Source organism: Candoia aspera, chromosome 4 (genome assembly GCF_035149785.1).
Source record: "Candoia aspera isolate rCanAsp1 chromosome 4, rCanAsp1.hap2, whole genome shotgun sequence".
NCBI lineage: Eukaryota > Metazoa > Chordata > Lepidosauria > Squamata > Boidae > Candoia > Candoia aspera.
In genome coordinates this window covers 98,739,532-98,762,643 of record NC_086156.1, presented here as the reverse complement: position 1 = coordinate 98,762,643, position 23,112 = coordinate 98,739,532, and the positions used below count along the sequence as shown (strand labels likewise).

The window sequence follows — 23,112 nt, the reverse complement described above, 5'->3', positions numbered from 1 at the left end:
TGGCACCTTGCACAGTGTGGAGGATGAAAGTCCAGCAGTGCAAGGTGCAGCTGTGATTGGCCTCTGAAGCTCAGCAGCATTTCTGAACACCTGGCAGCCATGGATATCCTGGAGTTAGATGTCCAATACAAGCAAAAAGTTGCTGGCAATGTAAGAGGCTGTTTCTGTATCTCTCACAATGGAGGGAGGGGAAACTGGGGTATGTGGTTCCAGGTAATTATTGCATGGAATTGGGAGAAGGCTGGGAACCCTTTCACATCTCAGATAACTTTTCTTTTGCTGAATACCTTTCCTTCAAGGAGAACCAGGAGACTGGTCTTTCTTGGTTTTAATAAGGAAGATCTGCCCCAAACTCCTTGCATGCTCTCCTCTCCACATCTAGAGAATGCAGATTTCTTGGAATGTCCTTGATTCAATTTTATTTCTCATGGAAGGTAGATATGGAGGTGTGCCTCAGCCTTCCAGCTTTCTCAGTGCTGGAGAGCCTTGATTTTTGATATTCGTTTCCTATTTGTTTGGGAGGAACATTTTCTGTTGCTGAAGGTATTTTTAGAAAGTGGGTGCAAAACAATGCAAGCTTATAGTGGAGGACTTCATTTTAAAAAGCTCACATTGTTTTGCAGCTGCAAATTAGTGAAGTTAGGTAATAATACATGTTAGATTTCCTAGTTTTATGGGGATGTTCCCCTACTTTCCCAGTCTTTTCAGTTATAATGTGTACAGTTGTAATCAAAATTATTCAACCCCCATTGCAAATCAGGTTGATTGTCAAAATGTACAGACTTTCAGCTGTTTGCAATGAACAAATCAAACAAAAGCAATTGAAATAGCTCAGCACAATGAATGCTTCAAGTGGTGTCCCCAAATTCAACTGAAAATGCAACTTATAATGACTTCTCCAGTCTCAAAATTATTCAACCCCTTCATGGCAACATCTTCAGTACTTAGTAGAGCATCCTTTTGCTGTTATGACCTGCTGCAAATGAGAGGCATAGCCAGACACCAGCTTCTGGCAGCGTTCCTGAGGAATCTTAGCCCATTCCTCATGAGCAATGGCCTCCAGTTCAGTAATATTCTTGGGTTTGCGTGCTGCAACCTCCTCCTCCAAATCCCACCAGAGATTTTCTATGGGGTTTCCTGATACTTCAATGAATCCATCTCACCGTCCACACACTGCAGGTTTCCAGTGCCAGAGGATGCAAAGCAGCCCCAGAGCATCACCGAGCCACCACCATGCTTAACTGTAGGCAGAGTGTTCTTTTCAACGTATGCTTCCTCCTTCTTCCTCCAGTCATACTGCTGATCCATTGGGCCAAAAAGTTCCAGTTTTGTTTCATCACTCCACAGAACGGAATCCCAAAACTTCTGTGGCTTATTGATATGATTTTGAGCATATTGGAGCTGACTTTTCTTGTGCTTTTGGGTCAGTAGTGGTGTATGTCTTGGAGTTCTGGCATGGAAACCTTCTGTGTTTAGTGCATGCCTTACTGTGCTTACTGAAACCTCAGTGCCTGTTGCCACCAAGTCTTGCTGCAAGTCTTTTGCAGTCACTCCAGGGTTTCTCTCCACCTGCCTTCTCCGAAATCTGGTTGCAGCCATTGACAGCTTCCTTTTTCCGCCCCGTCCAGGTAGTGTAACCACCGTTCCTGTAACTCTGAACTTGTGAACTGTGCTTCCAACAGTGTCTCTAAGAACATTCAGTGCCTTCGCTATCTTTTTGTACCCTGTTCCTTGTTTGTGAAGGGTGATGATCTCTTCTCTTACCTTTTTGGACCATCCTTTTGACTTAGCCATATTGTATTTCTAACATGAAGTCAAACGTGACACTCAACCAACCCCTAGCCACTTCAGGTATTCCATGTGTTCCAGCTCAAGCACACCTGGTACAATTAATGAAGCCCTTGATTAGTTGCATCAGGTGTCCTTGAGACTACACCTGTTTTGCATAGTATATATGTGTGCTGTTGTGATGGATTCTATTCAGGGGGTTGAATAATTTTGAGACAAAGTCATAAGTTGCATTTTCAGTTGACTTTGGGGACACCACTTGAAGCATTCATTGTGTTGAGCTATTTCAATTGCTTTTGTTTGATTTGTTCATGGCAAGCAGCTGAAAGTCTGTACATTTTGACAATCAACCTGATTTGCAATGGGGGTTGAATAATTTCGATTACAACTGTATTACATCCTGTTCTTCAAAATGTGATAAAGCCAGCTCTGTTGCATCTAGAGCAATGTTTCTCAACCTCAGCAACTTTCAGATGTGTGGACTTCACTCCTACAATTCCCCAGCCAGCATTTCTACATGGCTGGCTGGGGAATTCTGGGGGTTGCAGGGTTTCTCAACCAAGGGTCCCTAGGGGTGCCCTAGGGGTTCCCTGGGAGATCATGATTTCTTTAAAAAAATATTTCAAATTCAGGCAATTTCACATTAAAGAGGTAAGTTTCATTATTTTTAGTTGAAGAACACTGTTAATGCATATATACAGGCCTACACATGAAACAAATATAATAATTGTGTAACTTCTGGCCTATATTTGAGCCTGAATGTGAAGGGGTTCCTGGAGGCCTGAAAAATATTTCAGGGTCAAAGTTGAGAAAGGCTGATCTAGAGACTTCCCTGCTCTCTTCTGATGAATAGAGCCCATGATTTTGTCCCCAAAGTCCCATTCTCATGACACACTTCAGAGACAACCATTGTTATTTTCATCCTTTGAACAGAATATTCCACTTCTGTGTCCTTCTGACAATAAGGGACAATTGAGAGTTTTCCATTGTAATGGAGGAGAAAAAATAGTATTATATCTTCCCATGCCAGGACAGAGAGTTTGGCATTAGGGTTTATTTTAAGAGAGCATTCATTTTTAGCACTTATTCTGTTCCCAAGTTAATTTGGGAATGACTCCCTAGATTGCATCTAGATAAATGCTCAGTCCAAAAATGTAGATTTATTTTATTTAGCTATACCCAATATAATGAATTATAAATACATTGGGATGGATGAATAATAGCATTCTATACTGAACACTGCTTGTGGGGTGTCCATATCTGTCTTGCATAATAATACAGCCTCTGAATGATTTAAGCATAGAAAAGATTATCTAATATATAGCCTGGTTATCAGTTTTGCCCAAGCACAAGGCTGAAGTCTGTATGAATATCAGAATCTCCCCAAAGAAGAGACTTGAATGGATCATAGCTCAGATGTAGAGTGTACAAAAGGTCAAAAGGTTCTAAGTTCAATCTGGAGTGTTTCTTGAAAGGGCAGTTCTATCTGAAATTCTATGGACCCACAAAGCTCAGTGAGCCTGTTGTATATCTAAAGATGTCCCAACTAATTTTAGTATGGATTCTCATCTATTTGTTTTGGGTGCAAACCGACATCTCCACAGGAGGGTGTTCAGGCAGAATTACTCAACTGTCCCTTGTTCATACGAGATTTGATTTTTATTTATTTCATTGGGTTGATACCACTCCAGTCATTGTCTCCAAGTGGCATGCATACCCAACCTCCTTAAATTAGGTTTAAACAGAAACAAAAATTTACAGTAATAAAGTAAGAGCAATAACTTAAAGTAGATTAAACTCCTGTATTGTTCCACTGCAAGGAGAAAACAGTGAATCAGAGTGATAGAGAAAGGAGAACTTCTTAACTCCTCTTTTGTGTTGGTCTTCTCTGAAGAGAAATGGAGCCCCAAGCCAGTCATCAGGACACCACTGTGGGGATAAAGGAACTGCAGCTTAGGAGATATAAGAAGGGGGTAAGAAACAGTTAATTTAAGTCTCCTGGGCCAGATGGATTACATCCCAGAAGGAACTAGTGGAGATAATCACAGAACCATGTTGGTAATCCTTGAGAATTTCTGAAGGATTGATGAGGTCCTAGAAGACCTGGGGAGGGCAAGTGTTATCCCAATCTTCAAAAAGGGAAAACCACAGAACTGCCAGCTTGAAGACAATGGATGATCGAAGTGGCATGTTCATGAGCACTTGAGTAGGCATGCCATCATTAACAGGAGCCAGCATGGGCTTTCAGAAACAAACCATGCAGACTAACCTCATCTCCTTTTGATAGAGTTTCTAGCTTAATAGTAAAATATCAGCTACAATGGAAAATGTCTCCTCAACTCCCTCATCCAAGTTACTGATAAAAATGTTGAGCGGCATAGGGCATAGGACAGAGACTCTGTCCAACACTACCCTCCAGTTGAAGTGGAGCCATTAAGGAACACGCTTTGGGTGTGGTCATCCAGCCAACAGTGTGTCCATCTAACAGCGGTATCACCTAGCCCATATTTTACAATTTTATTAAGGAGAATGTCATGAGGTACTCTGTCAAAAGCTGTACTGAGGTCCATATGTACTCCATCCACAGCATTCGCCTGATCTACAAGCTAGAAATTTATTTTAGAATCATTTGGGTAATTGGTAAGATGTCGAATTTTTACCAAAAAAGAACTAGCTTTTCATTCCAAATGGGGATGACCAGGATTCCATCCTTATCTAAACTTAGCCATCAGATAAAATCATCATCCAAGCCTTTCTCTGGATGCTTCCACATTAAGAAGCAAGTCGGGTAGCTACAACTGACCAGGCCTTCTCTGTAATGGCACCCAGTCATGGACTTCTTTGTGGCAAGTTAGTCAGATGTGATTGTTTTTACTTTGGATTAGCTTAATTAGTGTGATTATTGCAATGTTTTGTTTTTGGTGTTAATTTTTGTTCATCCAGACAACTATAGTAATTAAAATTTGTTTCTAAATTTTATCAATTATCCAAACGATTCTAAAATAATGGGCACAAATCCTATAATTACCACAATTTTAAGCCCAATTAATATAAATACCATTATATATAATGGCATCATATTCATCATACCATTAATGAGTTGCCCTTTCTGCTTACATATTAAGTGTGACTGAGTAGAAATTTCCAGATGCTAATAAGATGAACCAGTACAACTGGCCCATTCCTACTGATTTTTTTTTAAAATATGTGGACACCCAGAATAATGGGTGTGGCATAATTTAGGGCAAGCTCTCATTCTGTGCAGGGCATGTTGGGATTCCACACAGTTGGCACATATTCCCAGGAATCCTTGTACAGTCATACAAGCAAACATAGCAGGAGAAAGAGAGGGAATAATTAATAAGATTAATTTTAAGTAATAAGAAGAACAATCTTCACAAAGCATTATGAAATATGGATTGTCCACACTATTCCTGGTAGGATTGAACCCACCCCTCACAAAAATCCCAATCTTAGTGAGTTTGACATTGCTTAGTTTTGATCTCTGTCTTGTCCACAGGGTGTGAAAGAAAAAGTCAAGATGGCGACATGATGATGTCATCAAAGTGCCTCCCATTTCTGTGTGTGTCACAGTGCGCATAAAAACAGGCAGAGCTCTGATTATGCCGTTGCAGCTGCCATCTTGATTTTTTTTAACCATACCCTGCGGACACCCCTAATTCCAGGGAAGTAGATTTAATAATTTATTATTATTTAATAATAAAGTATTAAATCTATTTAACAATAGATTATGTGTTTATTTAACAATAGATTTAACAATAGGGTGTGTGTTTTTTAAATTTCTTTTTTTCTTTCTCCCTCTTCCCCCTTGTCCGATCCTTAGAAAAGGACCCTGCTGCTTAAGCTACTGCCATTTTTGGTCTCCAGCACCGTCTACTTTACTCTTTTGCCCATGGAGCCCAGCTTGCTGACCACTACTGTAAAGTGCCTCCCAACGCTTGCCCTGGCATTCTTTGTGGCCACTCAGTTCAAGAGTGCGGGTGTCTTGACACCATATGCCCGGCGGATTTTCCAGGGCCTCTTGTTCTCCTGTGTGGGAGATGCCTGTTTGGTGTGGCCAAAGTTGTTCTTGGCAGGTATGGTGTTTGATCGTATATGACACTGTTGGGGAGGTATCTAGGCTAGGCTGGTTTCAATCCTTTCAGTAGCTTAGCCACCAAAATGAAAAGTGCCATCACTTTGCATTGATAAGATTCCATATCTCCCAATGGTTGCAGATGAAAAGAAAGCACATTTATAGTATTGCATTATTATTATTATTATTATTATTATTATTATTATTATTATTGTGTTATTAATTACTTGCTTGTAATTATGGTCTGCTATTTTTCATCCTACCTGTTTCACTGTGCTTAAACAATCTACATCGGGAATGGACAACCCATGGTCCTGTAAGATAGTGCTGACCTATAGCTTCCAGCATCTTTCACCATAGTCCATATTGATTGCTGGGAATTGCAGTTCAGTAACATCTGGAGAACCATCATTCCTAAATCCTGAATGATGCTGGTATTTATTTATTTTAGAAGTGTGTGTGTGTGTATTTATACATTATTTATGTATAACGTTATCATAGTTGCCAAAGACAACCCACAGCAGAACTGTTCAGTCGCAAGGCCTGGATCTACTGAGGGCACGCTGAAGTGCTTTTTTCCAATCTATGATCTGGCAGGAAAAATATGCTGGCCTAAAGAGAGTTAGTTTGATGTTCTGGTTAAGGTGCTGGCCTAAAAACCAGGAGACTATAAGTTCTAGGCCTCCCGTAGGCATGAAAGCCAGCTGGGTGACCTTGGGCCAGTTGCTCTCTCTCAACCCAACCCAACCCAACCCATCTCACAGGATTATTGTGGGAAAATAGGAGGTAGGAGTATTAGGTATGTTTGCTGCCTTGAGTTATATATTAAAAAGACAAGATAAAAATCTAATAACAAATTATGCTGCCTTCATTGCCAATTCCTATTTTGTCTCAGTAATCAGGACAGGTGAATGGTACTGTTTTAATGCAGGACAAGTTAAGGAAAGCAATTGCTGGGTTGCCCTGGTTTCACTTCCCTGCCCAGGGGAAAAACAGCCACCTATCACTTAATAGGAGACTTAATGTGAGGTGGAGTGGGGCCAGATGAGTCTCTCTGAGTGCTTAGCCAGTTTAGCTACCTGTCAAATCCTCCAACTAATCGCAGGTGGGGAGGTGTTCCACACACCCTTACCTTCCCGTTGGGCCATCTCTGTACATGGGTCTTGTGCTTTTTCTCAAAGTGTACCAAACACACATCCAAAAGCAACCTGGCTAACAGGTCACCAACCTGGTGACGGAAGGAGGAAGCAGTCAGTAAAGAGTGACACCATTAACTATTGCAAGGAAATAGCAGGGCTATCAGTGCCTGTCTGCGCCTTGGCAGCAGCTGCAAGTAGCCTGTGGCTTAGGCACAATGGCAACCCCTGCCCTCCCCACCCCCAGCAATGAAAAGAGTGAAAGGTATGGCTCAGTGAAGTCCCTGGTTGGCAGAAGCAGGGAAAATCTAATGGACTCATTGGGGACCATTAGATTTTCCCTGCTTTTGACCACCAGGGACCAGAACCAGCAACACAGAGATGGCAGAACCCACATTTTTTCCAGCTTAAATTGACTCTCCACGCAGCAGAGGACCAACGCTCTCTCACAAGCACAAATCCTGATTTTTAAACACAGATTTAGCATACTGAGTGTGCTAACCAGGGATGCATAAGGTGCTCACCAGACAGATGCTTTGGAAAATGCCAGTCAGGCATTATGTGGGTAGATGTCTCTGTGGAAGCCAGATCTCTGGCCTCTCCTGCAACCTAAACCAACATGGCCGTGGATGGCAGGGACCACGGGGAAGGAGTGCGAAAGCCTAAAGGGTTCAGTAAGAGCTGGGCAGGTTTCAACTCCCGAACACATCATCAACAACATCCTTAATGAAGCATGCCCTGATCATTTCCAGAGCAACAACTGTGTTGGAAGAAGATGAGAAATACCACCTAAAACTGGAACAGCTAAAGATGGCTTTAAGTGGCCTTGGAGGTGGGCTGGGATGAAATGAAAGCAAGACCACAAAGACATGGCATGAAAACAAGGCTTCATGCCACGGCTTGAGGAGCAGAAGGAAAAGCCAATAATTTACTTTGTCATGTCTAATACCATTTCCTATCACATGAGGGCGCCGGTCAAATGCATATCACAAGTGCCTGAAAGGGAATAAAATCTAAAAGTACATTTATTGCAACATCTGGGAGGAAATATGGGTGATGACAATGCACAGAACTGGTTTAGAGTAGCTGTAGATCTCCCGGCTGTTATTTACAATCATGTAAAGAGAAAGACAAGATTGATTTAGCATCCAATCCAGCTCCCGCAATTTGAGGCTTAGATTGTCTTTGGACTGGCTGACAGTTATGGGTCTTGAGGTCTGGCACAGCTGAAAGGTACCAGATTGGGAAAGGCTGATCTCATTCCTGCCCAAAGAAGCAGGGGGATTTAGCCTGCCTTAAATCCTGAGTAATCCCAAACTGTGGATTAAGCCGAAACAAGAAATGCTCATACAACCAAGTTTTTTTAAAAAAAAGAAAATTATGAACATGCAATTAAAATAAATAATGTACATAAATTGCATTTCTTCAGTTAAAAGCTTGATAAAACTAGGCTACTTAGAGATGAATGTCTAACTATTTCATGTAAGGGAAGGTTCTATAGCAGTGTTTCTCAGCCTTGGCAGCTTTAATTGCTGGCTGGGGAATTCTGGGAGCTGAAAATCCACACATCTTAAAGTTGCTGAGGGTGAGGAACACTGTTCTATAGTAAATTCACTAGTCCTTAGTAGCTCTGCAGAGTCATTTGTTATATTAATAGACTGAGGTGGACATCAAGGGTACTTTCTGATGAACACCTTTGGGTGAGTTTGTGGGTTCCAACCTGGGGCCACAGAGACCTCCCTTGGTGATTACTAACCTCCCTGCCCCATCTGATGTTAACAAGATCCTTTTAAAGCATTCACACACCCTAAAAAGTCATTTTTGTTTCCAAGAATATCTCTGAACAGCCTTAGAAATAAAAATGGCAGGTGGGCTGCAATCCAGTTCTTTGGAAATGTGCCCCCCAGCCCACCCCACCCCTAAAAAATCGATAAGATAAACTGAGGGTTTAAAGGGGCCACAAAACAGCTTTGGCAATTTGTCTGCTTGTAAAAAAAAAGAAAAAAATGCAAATGAAAGACAAGGGGAACAGGGAGCATTTCACCGCAAACATTTTTGTTGGGCAGTTTTCAGTTAAGGGGGAAGGAGAAAGCGAGACCCCAAAACACACTTAAAAATGCAGCCTTCAAGAGACAGGCAGCCTCTGTCATGTTCTGCCTTTCTGGAGCGAGCATTAGTGAGTCAGGCATTAAATATTGATCAGAAATAAACGCAGCTACCTTTTAGCCCTGCTGTGTGTGTATCTTTTCTTTCCCAGTTGAATGGAGCACTTAGCCACAAAGTCGGGGAGAGAACGTATACAGTCGTCCAGGACTGAATGAGGCTGTTTAGTAGGTCATACAGAGTGTTCTTTCTTGGCTTAGCCAGCTCCATCTACAGCATAATCTTGTACATCTGAAGTGCTAAGCCAGAGGAGGCTGCCAGAGTGAGCAAACTCTGATCCTGATGGTGCAATCTGGCTCATATGGCTGTTGTTAATCACTTGCCTTTTCTCCCCTTTCTAGGAATGGGTGCCTTTGCCATCTGCCACATCTCCTACATCTCAGCCTTTGGCCTGACTCCTCTTCGGCCTCTCACCTTCCTGGTCACTGAGGGTCTTGTGGCTATTTGTTACGTCATTATCCTGCTGCCCTTTTTGTCAGGCATCTACATGTGGGCAGTGCTACTTTATTCAGGCCTCCTTGGTATCATGGCCTGGCGTGCACTGGCTTGCTCCAAAGCCCTGGCTTCAATCGGCAGCTTGATCTTCATCGTGTCTGATCTGTTGGTTGCCTATGACAAATTCTGCATCTCCCATTCTCTTGCCCAAATCCTGATCATGAGCACTTACTACCTTGCCCAAAGCTTGATTGCCATCTCAGTAACTTCCCAGAAAATATCCAGAAAGGAGAACTGAGCCCTGGATTGGACTGCTGGGTTGTCCTTCAGGACCAAGAGAACCTCAGGCGTTCTGCCTCTCAAATTCACGCATCTCAAGTTCAACTAACTTCTGGATGTGTTGGGACTACAACTCCCAGGATTCCCAGCTAGTATGGGCCAACAACTGTGAAAAATCAGCAGCAGTTGTATCCATAACCCCCAGCCAATGTGGGCTTTGTGGATTCTTAAATTTGTAACCTGTATTCATGGAGGACACCATGATGGAAGAGGCTCTGGTCAGATTCTTTTCAGAAGTCAAGTTCAGGTTCCAGGTTGTTCTAAGAGCTGCTCCAGTGCCATGTCCTACATACTTCTCATTGTCTTATTGTTATTCCACAATTTTCCTCCTGGGAGAGATGATATTGATGATCTAATGATAAAAGGTTGTTGTTGTTTATTCGTTCAGTCGCTTCCAACTCTTCATGACTTCATGGACCAGCCCATGCCAGAGCTTCCTGTCGGTCGTCAACACCTCCAGCTCCCTCAGGGACGAGTCCGTCACCTCTAGAATATCATATGATAAAAGGGCTAATGATAAAAAGGATTATGAAGCATTTATTCTAGTTTAAAGGACACATCTGCCAAAAGCTGTTTTGTTGCTCAACCAAACCAGCCCAGGTAGTCGGCTGCATTGTGTGAATGGATGATAGGCTTGGTTGCATGCTTGCTTCTCCTGGCCAGGACTAACTTTGAGGGCTATCTTCTTCAGGCTTGGACCTTCCTTCCTATCCTATTATTTCCCTTCAAATACCTCTCAAATGATCTTTCTTCCTTTTCAGGGAAGTTATATCTTGAAAACCTTTGTATTTTGCTTGGGAATCCCAGCATGGTACCGACAAGTGTCCCAATGGCCACCAGGTGATTTTTCTCCACTCCAAATGGTCTCTCTGCCATATGGATCCTCTTCCCAGGGTTCTCATGTCTCAAACAGTGTTGTCTGTACTGCCCCCTTCACTTTCACAGGGCAGACTCCACCAGGAACAGCTATTTGGATTGATGGGGAAGTCACGGGAGTGAGTTAAATTGGACCACGATGGTGTGTCAGGGAAGTTTTGGGAAGGGTAGTCCTGTGCAGTGGCAGAAGACAGGATGGGGTTAGGGAAGTGATTAAAAAAAACAAAACTAGAGTGGTTGGAAGGGTGGCATAGATAGCCACTTTCCAGCTCAGGTGACTGCACCTAGCCTATCTTGGTTGGACAGGGGGAAGCTAAGGTAGAATGGCCCCTATTAGTACTTGGATGGTAGACAAGTAGGAAACCCCAGGGCTGTAAGCAAAACTGGGAAGTTGCACAATCTTCCCAGAAGATCACAAAGACAAGCTCTTTCCTCCCTCCCTCCCTCCCTCCCTCCCTCCCTTGTAGACTGCCAACTCCAACAGGGCAGTTAGCAATGTGTGAAAAATCCATAAAAGCATTTGTTAAAAAAAACAACCACCAAAGATCTAGATCTGACATCAGAGTGTACCACTGTACCTCCTACATCAATGTGAGGAACGTGGGGTCAGATATCTCAATAGCAATAATCCTCGCTATAAGCCATTTAGGTTTTAGGAAGGAAATTTTATTAAGATACAGTCCCTTTCCATTCAAAGACACAAGTGAATCAGATTCCCTGGATCCCTCCCTTAAATGCATCATGTTTTCCCACCTTTCTTTTGAAACTGAATCTTTACAACTGCTTTCAGTTTTACAACTCAGTTCCCAGGCTGTATTCCTCGGGTTGGTGTCAATTGTAGATAAACAGATCGCCAAAACATTTCAGTGCCATCTCTGCTGTGTCTGCTGGCAACGTCTCTGTTCCCAAGCAGCAATCCATCCTCCCCCCTCCCTCCTGTACATTTCATGACAGAGGAGAAGAACCAGTAGCATTTTATGGCTTCTGGGGCGAGCCTCTGACAATCAACTGAAAAAGTCCTTGGCTGCCTTCTGGGACAAGAGGTTCCCCCATAGTGGAGGGAGGAGATGGGTCTTAACAAACAACATCCCCAGCTCCCCTCCTCTGAACTCATGGCCCACGTGGGGTGGGGGGATTCTTAACAAACCCTCCTGGGTTCCATGCACCAGAAGGATAAACTTCCTGAAGTAGTTTGCCTTGCAGATGCCCAGGTGCCAAGCCATACAGGGCTTTAGAGGTGAAAACCAGCACTTTTTGTCAAGAAAACTAGGTGGACCTCATGTGTCATCACCAGGAGATGAGCTTAACTTGAACCTTTACTTTTTATAGAAAAGGCTGAAAACAAGCTGGAACTGACCTCCCTTTCCAAAGGACCTTTCTACAGATATAGCACTTCATTTTCCTTCCATTTTTTTCCTTCCTCTTTTTTGACTCATCCTTTCTCCTCCTGCTATACGTGGGGGAGAAAAATTAATTTCATTTGCATTTCAGTGTGAATGTGTTTGCATTTTTGAGCCAACACACATACACACACACACACACACCATTATTTGAAATCCACAGCTCTCTGAAGCTGGCAAGGTGGTTTGCTCATGTTTTTAAAATGTAAATTAGGAAAAAAAAGTCTTTGTCGTTTTGTTTTGTCTCTTCTTTCCCAGTATCCCTATCTTTTTTTCTATTGATTGGTTTATTCACCTTTTTCCTCCTTCTCAGAAAATGCAGCAAATTTAGTGAGAACAAAGCAGCATTGTGTTTGTATATATGAGCTAATTGTGAGTCCCAGAGAAAGAGCTTGTGTGAGTGCTGGTGTTTCTGTGTGCAGAAAAACTGGACAAAGGAATCAGGCGTATTTTTACACAGTAAGGGGTCATACTAGGTTCAGTGGATTTTCTTTCAAGTATTTTTCCAGCAGCACTAAGCAAGCCAGGTTTGGACAAGGCAAGAAGGAAGGGAGAGGGAGAGAAAATCCAGATGCAAAAATTGTTAAATGCAATTCTGTATTAGCGAATGAGACAGCCAGTTTGGTGTGGTGGTTAAGGCATCAGGCTAGAAACCGGGAGACCGGGAGTTCTAGTCCTGCCTTAGGTGAGAAGCCAGCTGGGTGACCTGGGGCCAGCCACTCTCTTTCAGCCCTAGGAAGGAGGCAAGGGCAAACCACCTCTGAAAAACCTTGCCAAGAAAACTACAGGGACTTGTCCAGGCTGTTTCTGAGAATTGGCCACAACTGAACAGATTAAAAAAAAAAAGTGAATGGAAGGATTTTATATGGCAAGGAAGAACCAGAAAGAAGTGAAAGAGGAGTTAACTGGGGTTAAACTAAAAAAAGGAGATTAAAGACGGCAAGCAATATATATACTGTAGTTGTTGTAAATAAACTCTGTTAATTCAGCTTAACAGAGAGTCAGTCCTGTTTATAAAGGACAAACAGGGCTAGAACATAATAATCGTCCAGAACAATGGATTTCTTTGTTCCTCCTTATGTGTACACAGCTAGACACGTAGCTGCCTGCCAGGGAATCAGCACTGTGAATGCTGCGTGTGACAGCTCAGCTTCCCCTTGCTGAGCTTTTAATATAGCTTTCTCCAAACTGGTGCCCTCCGGATGTGTTGGAGCAACATCACCCAGAATTCCTAGCTGTTAGCCATGCTAGCTGAGGATTCTGGAAACTGTAGCTTCCTGATTAGGGAAAACTGGCTTAGCAGAACCCTGAAGAAACTTGAAGCATGTTTTCAGGTTTTCTCAAAGGTCTTCTTTAATACAATGGTGCCAGGAAAACGTTGGGGTTTGGGTGAAGGTACATTAAGGTTGATCCTCCCCCATCTTGAATTAACTTATCAGGCTTCGTTCTTTTCTCAAAAAGCTGTTAAAAATGTACATTCCTATGAATGCTTTTTAAAACAACAACAACAACCCTCAAAGCAGGAGAAGCTGCTTATGACTCCAGAGCAAATTTCTTCAATCTAGAGGTTCCCTGATTGATGGGATTTCCCTTCGTTCTCAGTTGACAGGCCTCTGAAGGACAGATTATTCTAATCCAAAGCATCTTCAGAAGGACAACCAGTTGTGGGAATACTCTGGTCTTATATTAGGAGAGGACAACATTTTTTGGAATGGGATGGTGGTGGTTTGCATGGAACCCTTGGAAGAAGGCATGAGTGGGGTAGGTCACAAATTGGGTGAAGGTGTTGGGGTCAGGACATGCATGCATGAACACACATACGCTTACACAGAGTCCCATCCATTCATTCTGCATTTGCTCCTCCCCTCCCAACACACAAGGAGCTGGGGGGGGGGGGTGAGTAACAAGGTTAATGCCTTTTCTCACACGTTCCCACCATCCTTTTCATTGTGTGTAGGGGAAATGGATCTTCCTTCTCCCTGAGGTCCCCACCTAGACTGAGGTCCTGCCCCCAGCTCCAATTTGCATAGGAACAAAAATGCTTCCATTGGTGCTTTTTACAATCAAAGGTGTGGTACTTAATTTGGGCAAAGAGATAAGTGCATGCCCATGTGGGTTTTTTTTCCAGGCAAGCAACTTCCTCCTGGGTTGTGGGTGGGAAAAAAGGAAGGACGCAGGACCTAAAGGTATCAAGAGCTTGGCAGTTACCAAGATCAAATAGAAGTTGCAGGTTGTCGGAATGTGGGCTCTGGGGGCTTTCTACCCTGGGGGTTACCTATCTGATGGCATCTAGTCGTCTTCATCCAAGAGGAACTTGGCATTCCCTGGTGCTGGTAAGTGAATTAAAAACAAGCAGACTCCAGACCACCTGCTCTTTGCTATACCAATGCTTTGGACCATTGTATCAAAAGTAATCTACTTCATACCTAAAGCAACTGGATCTCTACATTTTAGGCCAGCGCCAGGAGTTGGGATCACTGGGCATTTGCCCACACTCCCGTTGGAAGCCTCCTGGCTGGACTAGTCCTCCTCTTCTATTGCTGGCATTGCAAAAGACAGGTAAAATAGAGCAGAAGAGCTCTGTGCACTTTGCCCTCTTCCTTAAGGTGATACCCAGACTGAGCCTTTAGGAGGAAGGTTTAGCTTACAGCTAATCCATCACTTAAGGGATTATCCTGCACTTCTTGTTTTTGCAATTCTTAAATCCAGTTCTTCCATTTCTGCACTGACTTGACGTTTTCCCCCCAGGGCCCTTGGTAACTAACAACTTGGCTTTCATGCTTTCATAATAGGGGTGCTTCTGTGTGAGAGTTGGATGGTGACGATGACGATGATGATTTTTCAAGCAATTAAAAAAAAAACCTAATAGGATTTTTACACGTATGCGCATTTGCGGGTATCCTTTTCTCCGATGTATATATGCTTATACTATTTTTTGCCCCACTAGAGAATCGCCTTGCAACATTCAGCCAAGTGTGAATTTTGAAGGGCAAGTGACTTACACTGCATTTGTTTAAGAACGTCAAGTTAGCTAAATCTTCAGGAAACGCTGAACCAAAAGGATTTCTGCCCCCTGTACGGCAAGTGATAATAAATGGCAGCTCTGACGGAGGAGGTGGGCCCGGTCCTGACATCTGACAAAGAACCAAAATGTAGTGTTGGACTGGTTGAAATGCCTAATTTCTTGCAGAATGACTACATTTATAACATTACGCAGCTTGCTTGCCCGCCTACCCATCCCTGCACCCTACTGTGGTTGTGACTTATTTCTGGGTGAAAGGATTTTTATTTCAGTTGCTTCTATTTAGGAGAGGCCTCATCCTTGTTCTGGTTGGAAAATGACTGATGGTTCACTGGGGTTGTTAATTTAAAAGATGTTGTCTAGCATGATGTTAATATGAGGAGCAGAACTTCATAATTTGAGTTAGGGTTAAGGGGAAACCTGAGATCTTAGGATATGGAGAAGGAACATCTTAACTCTGTAACTGGGTTTCTACACAGTGCTATGCTGTGTTGTCTTCATTTATGCTTCATTGAGTAAACTTCGAAGAGCTGGCTAGTTTGCCACATACCCTGCCATAAATCATTTCAATTCAATGTTATTTATCCTGGTCTTTAGCCAGCAAAACCATAAGCCATAGTTTATCCATCAACACCATGGGCTAGGAATGCAGGACATGCTAAAACAAATCCAACCAATGTGTGTTATTACTACCGTGTTGTGTAAATTAGGTTTCTCCCTCTCCATGCCAAGATCCCCTCACCCGCACAAAAAAAATCCTTCCTAGGAAGAAGTAATTTAACATTCAGGGAAGCCTCTGTAATTTAAAAGTTACACTATGCTTCCTCTCCCACTTCTTTCAAGGTGCTGCAGCTGCAAAAATTGCAGGCCAATTGCATTTCCAGAGTGTGTGGCCTCTGGTCCTCCTTGGCTCCTAAATCGTTTTGAATAGATTTGCACACAATGTGCCTGGGATTTGAACAATTCCAGAGTAGCACAAATGCTCTTGGCATGATGTGATCAAATAAATAATTGGGGGGGGGGAATGCAAATCTTTAGTGCCCCACCCTCCTATTTTTGTCATGGACACAGCTCACCTGACTCTGTATAACATCTGACAAAATAGTGAGAATTCCCCGCCTCAGCTATGTAGTAACAGTTCTACCACCGGAGAACCATTTCACCTTCAGAACAGGATTTCTCATAAATCATCAGTTGGGTGAACGAAAAAGGTACATTGCAAGCAGTAATGAGGTTGGGGAGGGACAGGCACCTTGCAAGACCCTGAAAATTGATGTACTACAACTGCCAGCATCTCTCACCACTGAAGAGTTCAGGTGCCTGGCAGTTGTATGTTAAACTGCCAGATGTTTGCAACTGGAGCTCTCAGAGTTTCATGAAAGTTAGTCTGAAACACCGGGGCAGTGGGGAGACTGCCTATTCCTGGGCTAAAGTCAGAAGAAGATACAGTGTGTTTGAAAATGAGACTATTTCCTCTCTGTAGAAGACAAATGCCAGTACAGATCAGGTTGAGAAATTTGTGACTCTCCAATTATTGGGGGGGGCTGCTCCATAACCACACACATCCTTGGCTATTGTTTATCACACTTTAACTTGGTTTGCCTTCAAGAAGTACCAGAACTGGCCCTATCATCAGACAGATGAGCCTCAGACAAAACCTCTGGCAACCCTCATCTTTGATCACGCTGGCCAGAATTGCTGGGAATTGTAGTTCAGCAATATCCCGAGGTTCTCTGCTTTTGGAGAATCTAGGCTTTAAATCATCCCATAATTCCCAACCCATTTCTAACACAGCCATTCTTCTAAGGTCTTTGCAATTGCTAGAATTAGATAAATGAAGAATTTATCTTCATTTATATTTATTACTAGAATTAGGTAAATAAATACTGCATGCTGCCACTTCAATAAATAATAAGTAAATGATATGAGTTATATGAAAAAGCAGGCTTCATTAAAGAAATAACCCAACTAAACAGTCACATTTAAATCCAATAATTCAGATAACAGCTGAAAATATTGGTGATATTCTGGGCATGTTTTCTAGCTTCAACCCTCGTCCTCCGCCAACAACCAGAAAACAAAAGAGTTGTTTTGATTAATCCAAGGTAGACATTTTTGGGAAAGTTTTAATCCTTCTCTGGTCTTTCTTCCTTGTATTTGTTTGGGTACTTCCTAACAGGACAGACATGGGGTAGAAAAAGGCAATTGTGGGGAATGCAAACTTCTTGCTAGAGTTTACATATCTGTTTGTACTATAAATCTTCACTTGTGTTCTCTAGGACATTATTATTTTACTGAAAACAACCGCCATTCAGCCAACCGCCAGATGCTCAAATACACCTGGAGAGGCTGTTACAGGTGTGTGTCTCTGGCTATGGAAGCAGATGTGTGTGTGTTTGTGTGTGTGTAAATTTTGTACAGCAGCAACCAAGCAAAGGAATTCTGTAACTTATTGTAAGTTATTGCCTTGATCACCCTTAGACAAGCTTAGCTCAAATATACTGGTAAAGGCTAGACACATGTGCTTTTTGATAAAGGCCCCTTTTCAAACAAAAAGCTAATTCAATACAAGCAGGACAGCCACCCTGCTAAAGCTCTTCAGCCTACTTGAGGGAATGCTTTTCCATGGTTCATAAGAATTAAAATGACAACAAGAAGGTCTCCATGAACCCAATGGGGCTGCAATCTTCCCTGAGGCGGAGATCTCTTTATAACAGGGAGAAGGACTCTCTTCAGCCATGCTGCATTTTTAAAATTAATGTTACTATTTTCCACCCCAGAAGACCACATTAGGCCTGCCAGCGATGTAGCAAGATCATTGAAGCTTGTGGGTTGGAAATGATCAGCTATTATTATCTATTCTTATGGTTGATTGCACAGTCAGCCAGATGTTTGGACTGGATTTGGCATTTTTGTCCAGCTATTGAGTCCTTCCCAAGGACCTGGCATAGGCAGATGTTGTTGTTTAATAATATTAAAGGTTATCATTGCAGGATGTCAGTTGTTCCAAGTAAAGGTTTTGCAATTGAATGGTGGTGATTTTGTCAATGCCGATGGTGTTCAAGTGGTGCTCCAGATGTTTTGGAATTGCACCCAACATGCCTGTTAATATTGGCACTGCCTTTGCTTTCTTTTGCCACAGTCATTCTACTTCTATTTGCAGGTCTTTGTATTTTGTGATTTTCTCCAGTTCTTTCTCTTCTCTTCTGCTGTCTCCAGATATTACAGTGTCCGCTCTCCAGACTTTTTTGTCTGTCTTATCAACAGTTGTTAAGTCTGGGATGTTGTGTGGCAGATGCTTGTCTGCATGAATTCTAAAGTCCCAGAGCACTTTAGCTTCTTCATTTTTTATTAGTTTGTCTATTTTGTGGTCCCACCAATTCTTGCTTGCAAGCAAGTGGTATTTCTTGCAGATATTCCATCATCATCATCATCATCATCATCATCATCATCATCATCATCATCATGTTTATGTTTATATTATTTTCCAGTGTTGGATGAGAGTGAGTTACTGAAGATAATTGTATTAAGGTTCTATCCTATCTTAGAGCGAGAACCACACTGAGACGATTGGTTTGATCTCTACTGTTTATTGTTTTACTCTACTAGACAGAAAATCTTGCTGCACTGAAAGGCAGTGGGAAAACCCTCACAGATAAAACCCAGAAATCTAAGGCGGGTCTGCTCTGAGTTTCTTCGATGGGAGATTCAAAGCTGGGGAATTCTGGGAATTGAAGTCCACACATCTTAAAGTTGCCAAGGTTGAGAAACACTGGTCTATGTAATTGCTAACGGGGCTGTTTAGGGGAAGTGAATGCAAAAATCATTTTCTTTTCCAGTGTGTCTTTAATAGGGAGTTCCTATCCTTTTCCTCCTGAAAGCAACTATTGTTTGGATGCTGATTAGACCATAGATTTTAGGCTTTAAAATACCACATACCCATTTATGGTTCCAAGTTCCATGCCCTGTGATGGGAATGCAAATGAACTGCAGTGAGTTTTACTCTCCCTTTTAAGCATTGCTCAGTCCAAGCTTTAAAGGAAGAACAGCTGAGAAAAGGAAAGCATTTTAATGGTATTTTTAAAGCTATACCCAAAGGATAATGATCTGTGACACAATTCCATGAATCAATTGTTCCAGACTAAAAACGTTCGTTTGACATAGTACTGTCCTAACAGCCAGGAACCACGCTGAGACAAGGAACTGGTCTCTAATATTTATTACTAGTACTTAACAAGAATCCTAACAAACTGAAGAAGCGTGGGAAAAACCCAGACATATAACCCCCAAGGGTTAAGGCGGTCCCGATCAGTGTCTCTTTGAATGGCTGAACAGTTCCTCAGTGCTACACATGCACTTGACAGTCTGGATGGGAGCCCCCTGCTCGCCATCCTTACTCATGACAAGTACCTTGTTTGTTTTTGAAATCATATTAAAAAGTTGTATAGTGAAGAGAAAAGGAACAGGAAGGAAAAATCCTATATAAAACTGCCTAGAGGAGGAGGAGGAGATCACCCCTAGGAAATAAGGGTGGGGGAGGAGGAACCCTGAGAAAAGGTATAAGCAATTAATTAAACCTGAAAACTTCTAAAAAATCCACCCAATTTTGTATCCAGTTCTAACTGCGTCTCATTATCTTATCTCTCTCTTGCTTTGACTATAAGAGCCAGGGTGGTGTAGTGGGTGTAATGGTATGTGAGAAAGGCCTTGGGAGACTGGGCCAAGAGACGCTGCCTAGGAAAAGGTCAGAAAAGAGACAGCATAGCCCACAGCTGGATAGTGGGTGGGGCAAGAGGCTCAGAAAAGACCCTCCCTAGTTTTTCGGGCTGTAAAAGAGACAGCGGGAGATTTGTACTTTCAGACTTGTGAGATTCTGTCAATGTAGCTTTACAATAAAGTAGAATTAGCTCATCTGGTTGTGGTTCCTGTCTGGTTTACCGTGCAAGGCTATCATCAATCTTGCAAGTCTGAAACTACAATTCTCCCCCCAGCCCCCATCTCCTTTATAGCCTGAGAAACTACGGAAGGTCTCTTCTGAGCCTCTTGCCCCACCCACTATTCAGCTGTGGGCTATGCTGTCTCTTATCTGACCATTTCCTTGGCAGCGTCTCCTTGCCCAGTCTCCCAAGGCCTTTCCCGCATACCATCACAGTAGGTTAAGGTGCTGGACTAGGAGTGGGGAGACCCAGGAAGCCAGTGGGGTGACTTGGACTGAGTCATTCTCTCTCTGCTCTAGCCTGGGAAGTCAGAAAACATCCCTCCATCAACCCACACAGGACCAGCCTGATAGATCGCAATCCATGACCTTCAAAGGAGAGAACTTCATCGGCAGCAGATTGATTTGGGCCGACAATAATAATGTATTTCAGACCATTAAAATTACATCCCTTCCTTCTGGGCAAGGCAGGAACAATAACTCAGCTGTATTATTAGCAACGCTAGAAATGAACTGGGCAGATAAAGCATAATAGATGAAAAGCCAGACCAAGCTCCCATTCATGGCATTAAAGGAGGCAAATTCAATTTGCATGTCACATTGCTCCCATGAGCAGCCAATTCACATTTGCAGAGAAGAATACAGTAGCAATGCCCTGTGACCCAGCCCATTACTGGGTAGTCACAAAGCCTATAATTCCCACCTTTCATCTTCTACCTTTTCTTTGCAGTGTCTGCTGCTGTTCCTTCAGCCTGGCCAACATGGTAAGTTGCTGCTGAATTAACATGCTGCATCTCAAAGTCTAGGGCAGTGTTTCTCAACCTTGGCAACTTTAAGGTGTGTGGACTTCAACTCCCAGAATTCTGGGAGTTGAAGTCCACACACCTTAAAGTTGCCAAGGTTGAGAAACACAGGTTTAGTGTTTCCTCACAGGCATCTTGTCTCTCTTGTTTTGTTTCTTTGATTCACCCTCAAACACAAACCCACAACAAGGAGGTTTCTTTGCTCTTTCAAAGGAGCTGGTACACTAATTCAACAGGTGTAGCTTTCCTCAAGGGAGCTCCAACCCCCCTTTTTATGGCATGAAACCTCTTCTGAAGGTTGGTTGAGATTAAAAAAGCACTGAGGACAATTACAATCTTAGTTTCTCTGCTTCAGATCATACACACACCCGCGCGCATCCACCCACACCACACAAACACATCTTTTTCTCCAGAAGCCTTAAAAATATGTCAGCCAGTGCCAGCAGGCATTTGGAACCTCAGCACACGTGCAAGAAATGTTGCAGGTAGAAATGTGAAGTTGGGAAAATCATGACCAGTACTTATTTATTTGTATATTTATTTTACTGGGGTAATAAACCGCTCCAATCTGGAATTACTTAGACCAGCTTCTTTATCCAGTCCCATCTGCCGTCTCAGAAAAGAGCTTGTCCATTGTAGTAGTTGTTGTTGTTCTTTTAAAAAAAGCTTCACTTCCTACTTGCATGTATGTAGATGTACTTTAGCCCTGAATAAGGAAAGATTTTAACAGGGTCAGTCACTGAAGCTGTTGCAAACTCCTTCCTCTTACCTGAGATACTGAATATCACATTGTCTCAGAAAGGATAGCAGAAGTGGGGCAGGAATGTGGGTACAAATTTCCAGATTGATCCCAGGGAAAATCAGGGTTTCCCGTTTAATATTTACCTATTATCTGAAATAGTAACCTTCCTCTTTTTGAGGCATCTCATGTTTGGACTGAAAATATCCAGAAAACCACTGCATGACATCTAGTGGTCACCTGGATTTTTGGCAACCAGATATGAGATACCTGCTCTTTTCCCCCTGCAAACCCTACAAGGGGGGAAAAAAATTAAGGAGAGAAAGATGGAAGGAATCACTGACTGCTGATGCTAGCAGAGATCTGCCTAGAAGCATCCCACGATTGCTTTGGGGTGGGAGGGTCTTGTCTGGGGTTCTTGCCAGCCATGCTCTTTAACATGATACTCTGATGATGATGTTTTGATTCTAAGCCTCTTAGACTCAGTTAGACTGAAGCAACCCAGAAGCCACAGTAGCACTTTAATAAAATAATATCATTGAATAGTATCCAAGACTCTGTCAGGATGAAAATTAGATTTTTGAAAAACAAGAAGTGGTGGGATAGACTTCTGAAGGCATTGATCTGGAAGGGTATTAACAGTGAAACTTAACAAACCCCCAAGAGGCAGTAGATTAATGAATATTCCTTTCTGGAAACAGAGAACAGACATCTGTTGCCTCTTTCATCAAGGTTTTTTGAGGCACTTGGCTGGCCCCACTGGATCCTTTTGGTTTGATCCCGCAAGGTCAGTCAAAACCCTTTGTGCTGGTATGAGCTGAGAAGTCTTTGGGTTTCAACCTGTTGTTCAGTCATTCTGTCTGATGCACACTGCAGAGCTGCAAAGGGATTCCACATATAGAATAGTTTAACCACTCTCTCTCTGCTTTCTCCACCTCTCTCAGAAGGACAAAATAAACAAATCCCAGGTCATCTGCAATCCCTGACAAGTACTGGTAAGTAGATGATGATCTTTTAGAGGCTTAGGAATCTTCCCAAACAAAGGTTGAGCAAGATGGGCAATTTAACACAGGAATGTTGTTGTTAGCATGTAAGAAAAAAAATGTTGGAGATTGGATATGTAGCAATCCCTCTCCTTTCCACGGGAACATTTGGTCATGTCCTATATCAAGTTAGACCATGGATCTATGTAGCACAGCACTGTTTACCACAGTTTAGTGCTCTACAGATATTTAAAATTACACATCCTAGGATTCACCTCCATTGAAACCTGGTATGTCTGAAGGGTAATAGGCTGGGGAAGGATCCTCTGCACTTGAGTGGCAGTTGGTCTTCAGGATTTCAGAACACCTGGAGATGCCAGGAATTGAACCTTGGTC

General features: G+C 42.6%; 1 protein-coding gene across 2 annotated transcripts; it reads left to right on the top strand.

Moving 5' to 3' along the window:
• Positions 1-56: 56 nt before the first annotated feature.
• Positions 57-10,123, top strand: TMEM86B (transmembrane protein 86B). 2 transcript variants are annotated; one of them, XM_063301173.1, is made up of 4 exons: positions 85-150; positions 300-434; positions 5,633-5,885; positions 9,525-10,123. In XM_063301173.1, exons 2-4 carry the CDS (start codon positions 402-404, stop codon positions 9,914-9,916), a joined length of 678 nt encoding a protein of 225 aa, XP_063157243.1. In that variant the 5' UTR covers positions 85-150; positions 300-401; the 3' UTR covers positions 9,917-10,123. The 2 variants fall into 2 exon arrangements, with proteins under 2 accessions (XP_063157242.1, XP_063157243.1); XM_063301172.1 differs by lacking the exon at positions 300-434 and having other exon boundaries at positions 57-150.
• The last annotated feature ends 12,989 nt before the right edge of the window (positions 10,124-23,112 follow it).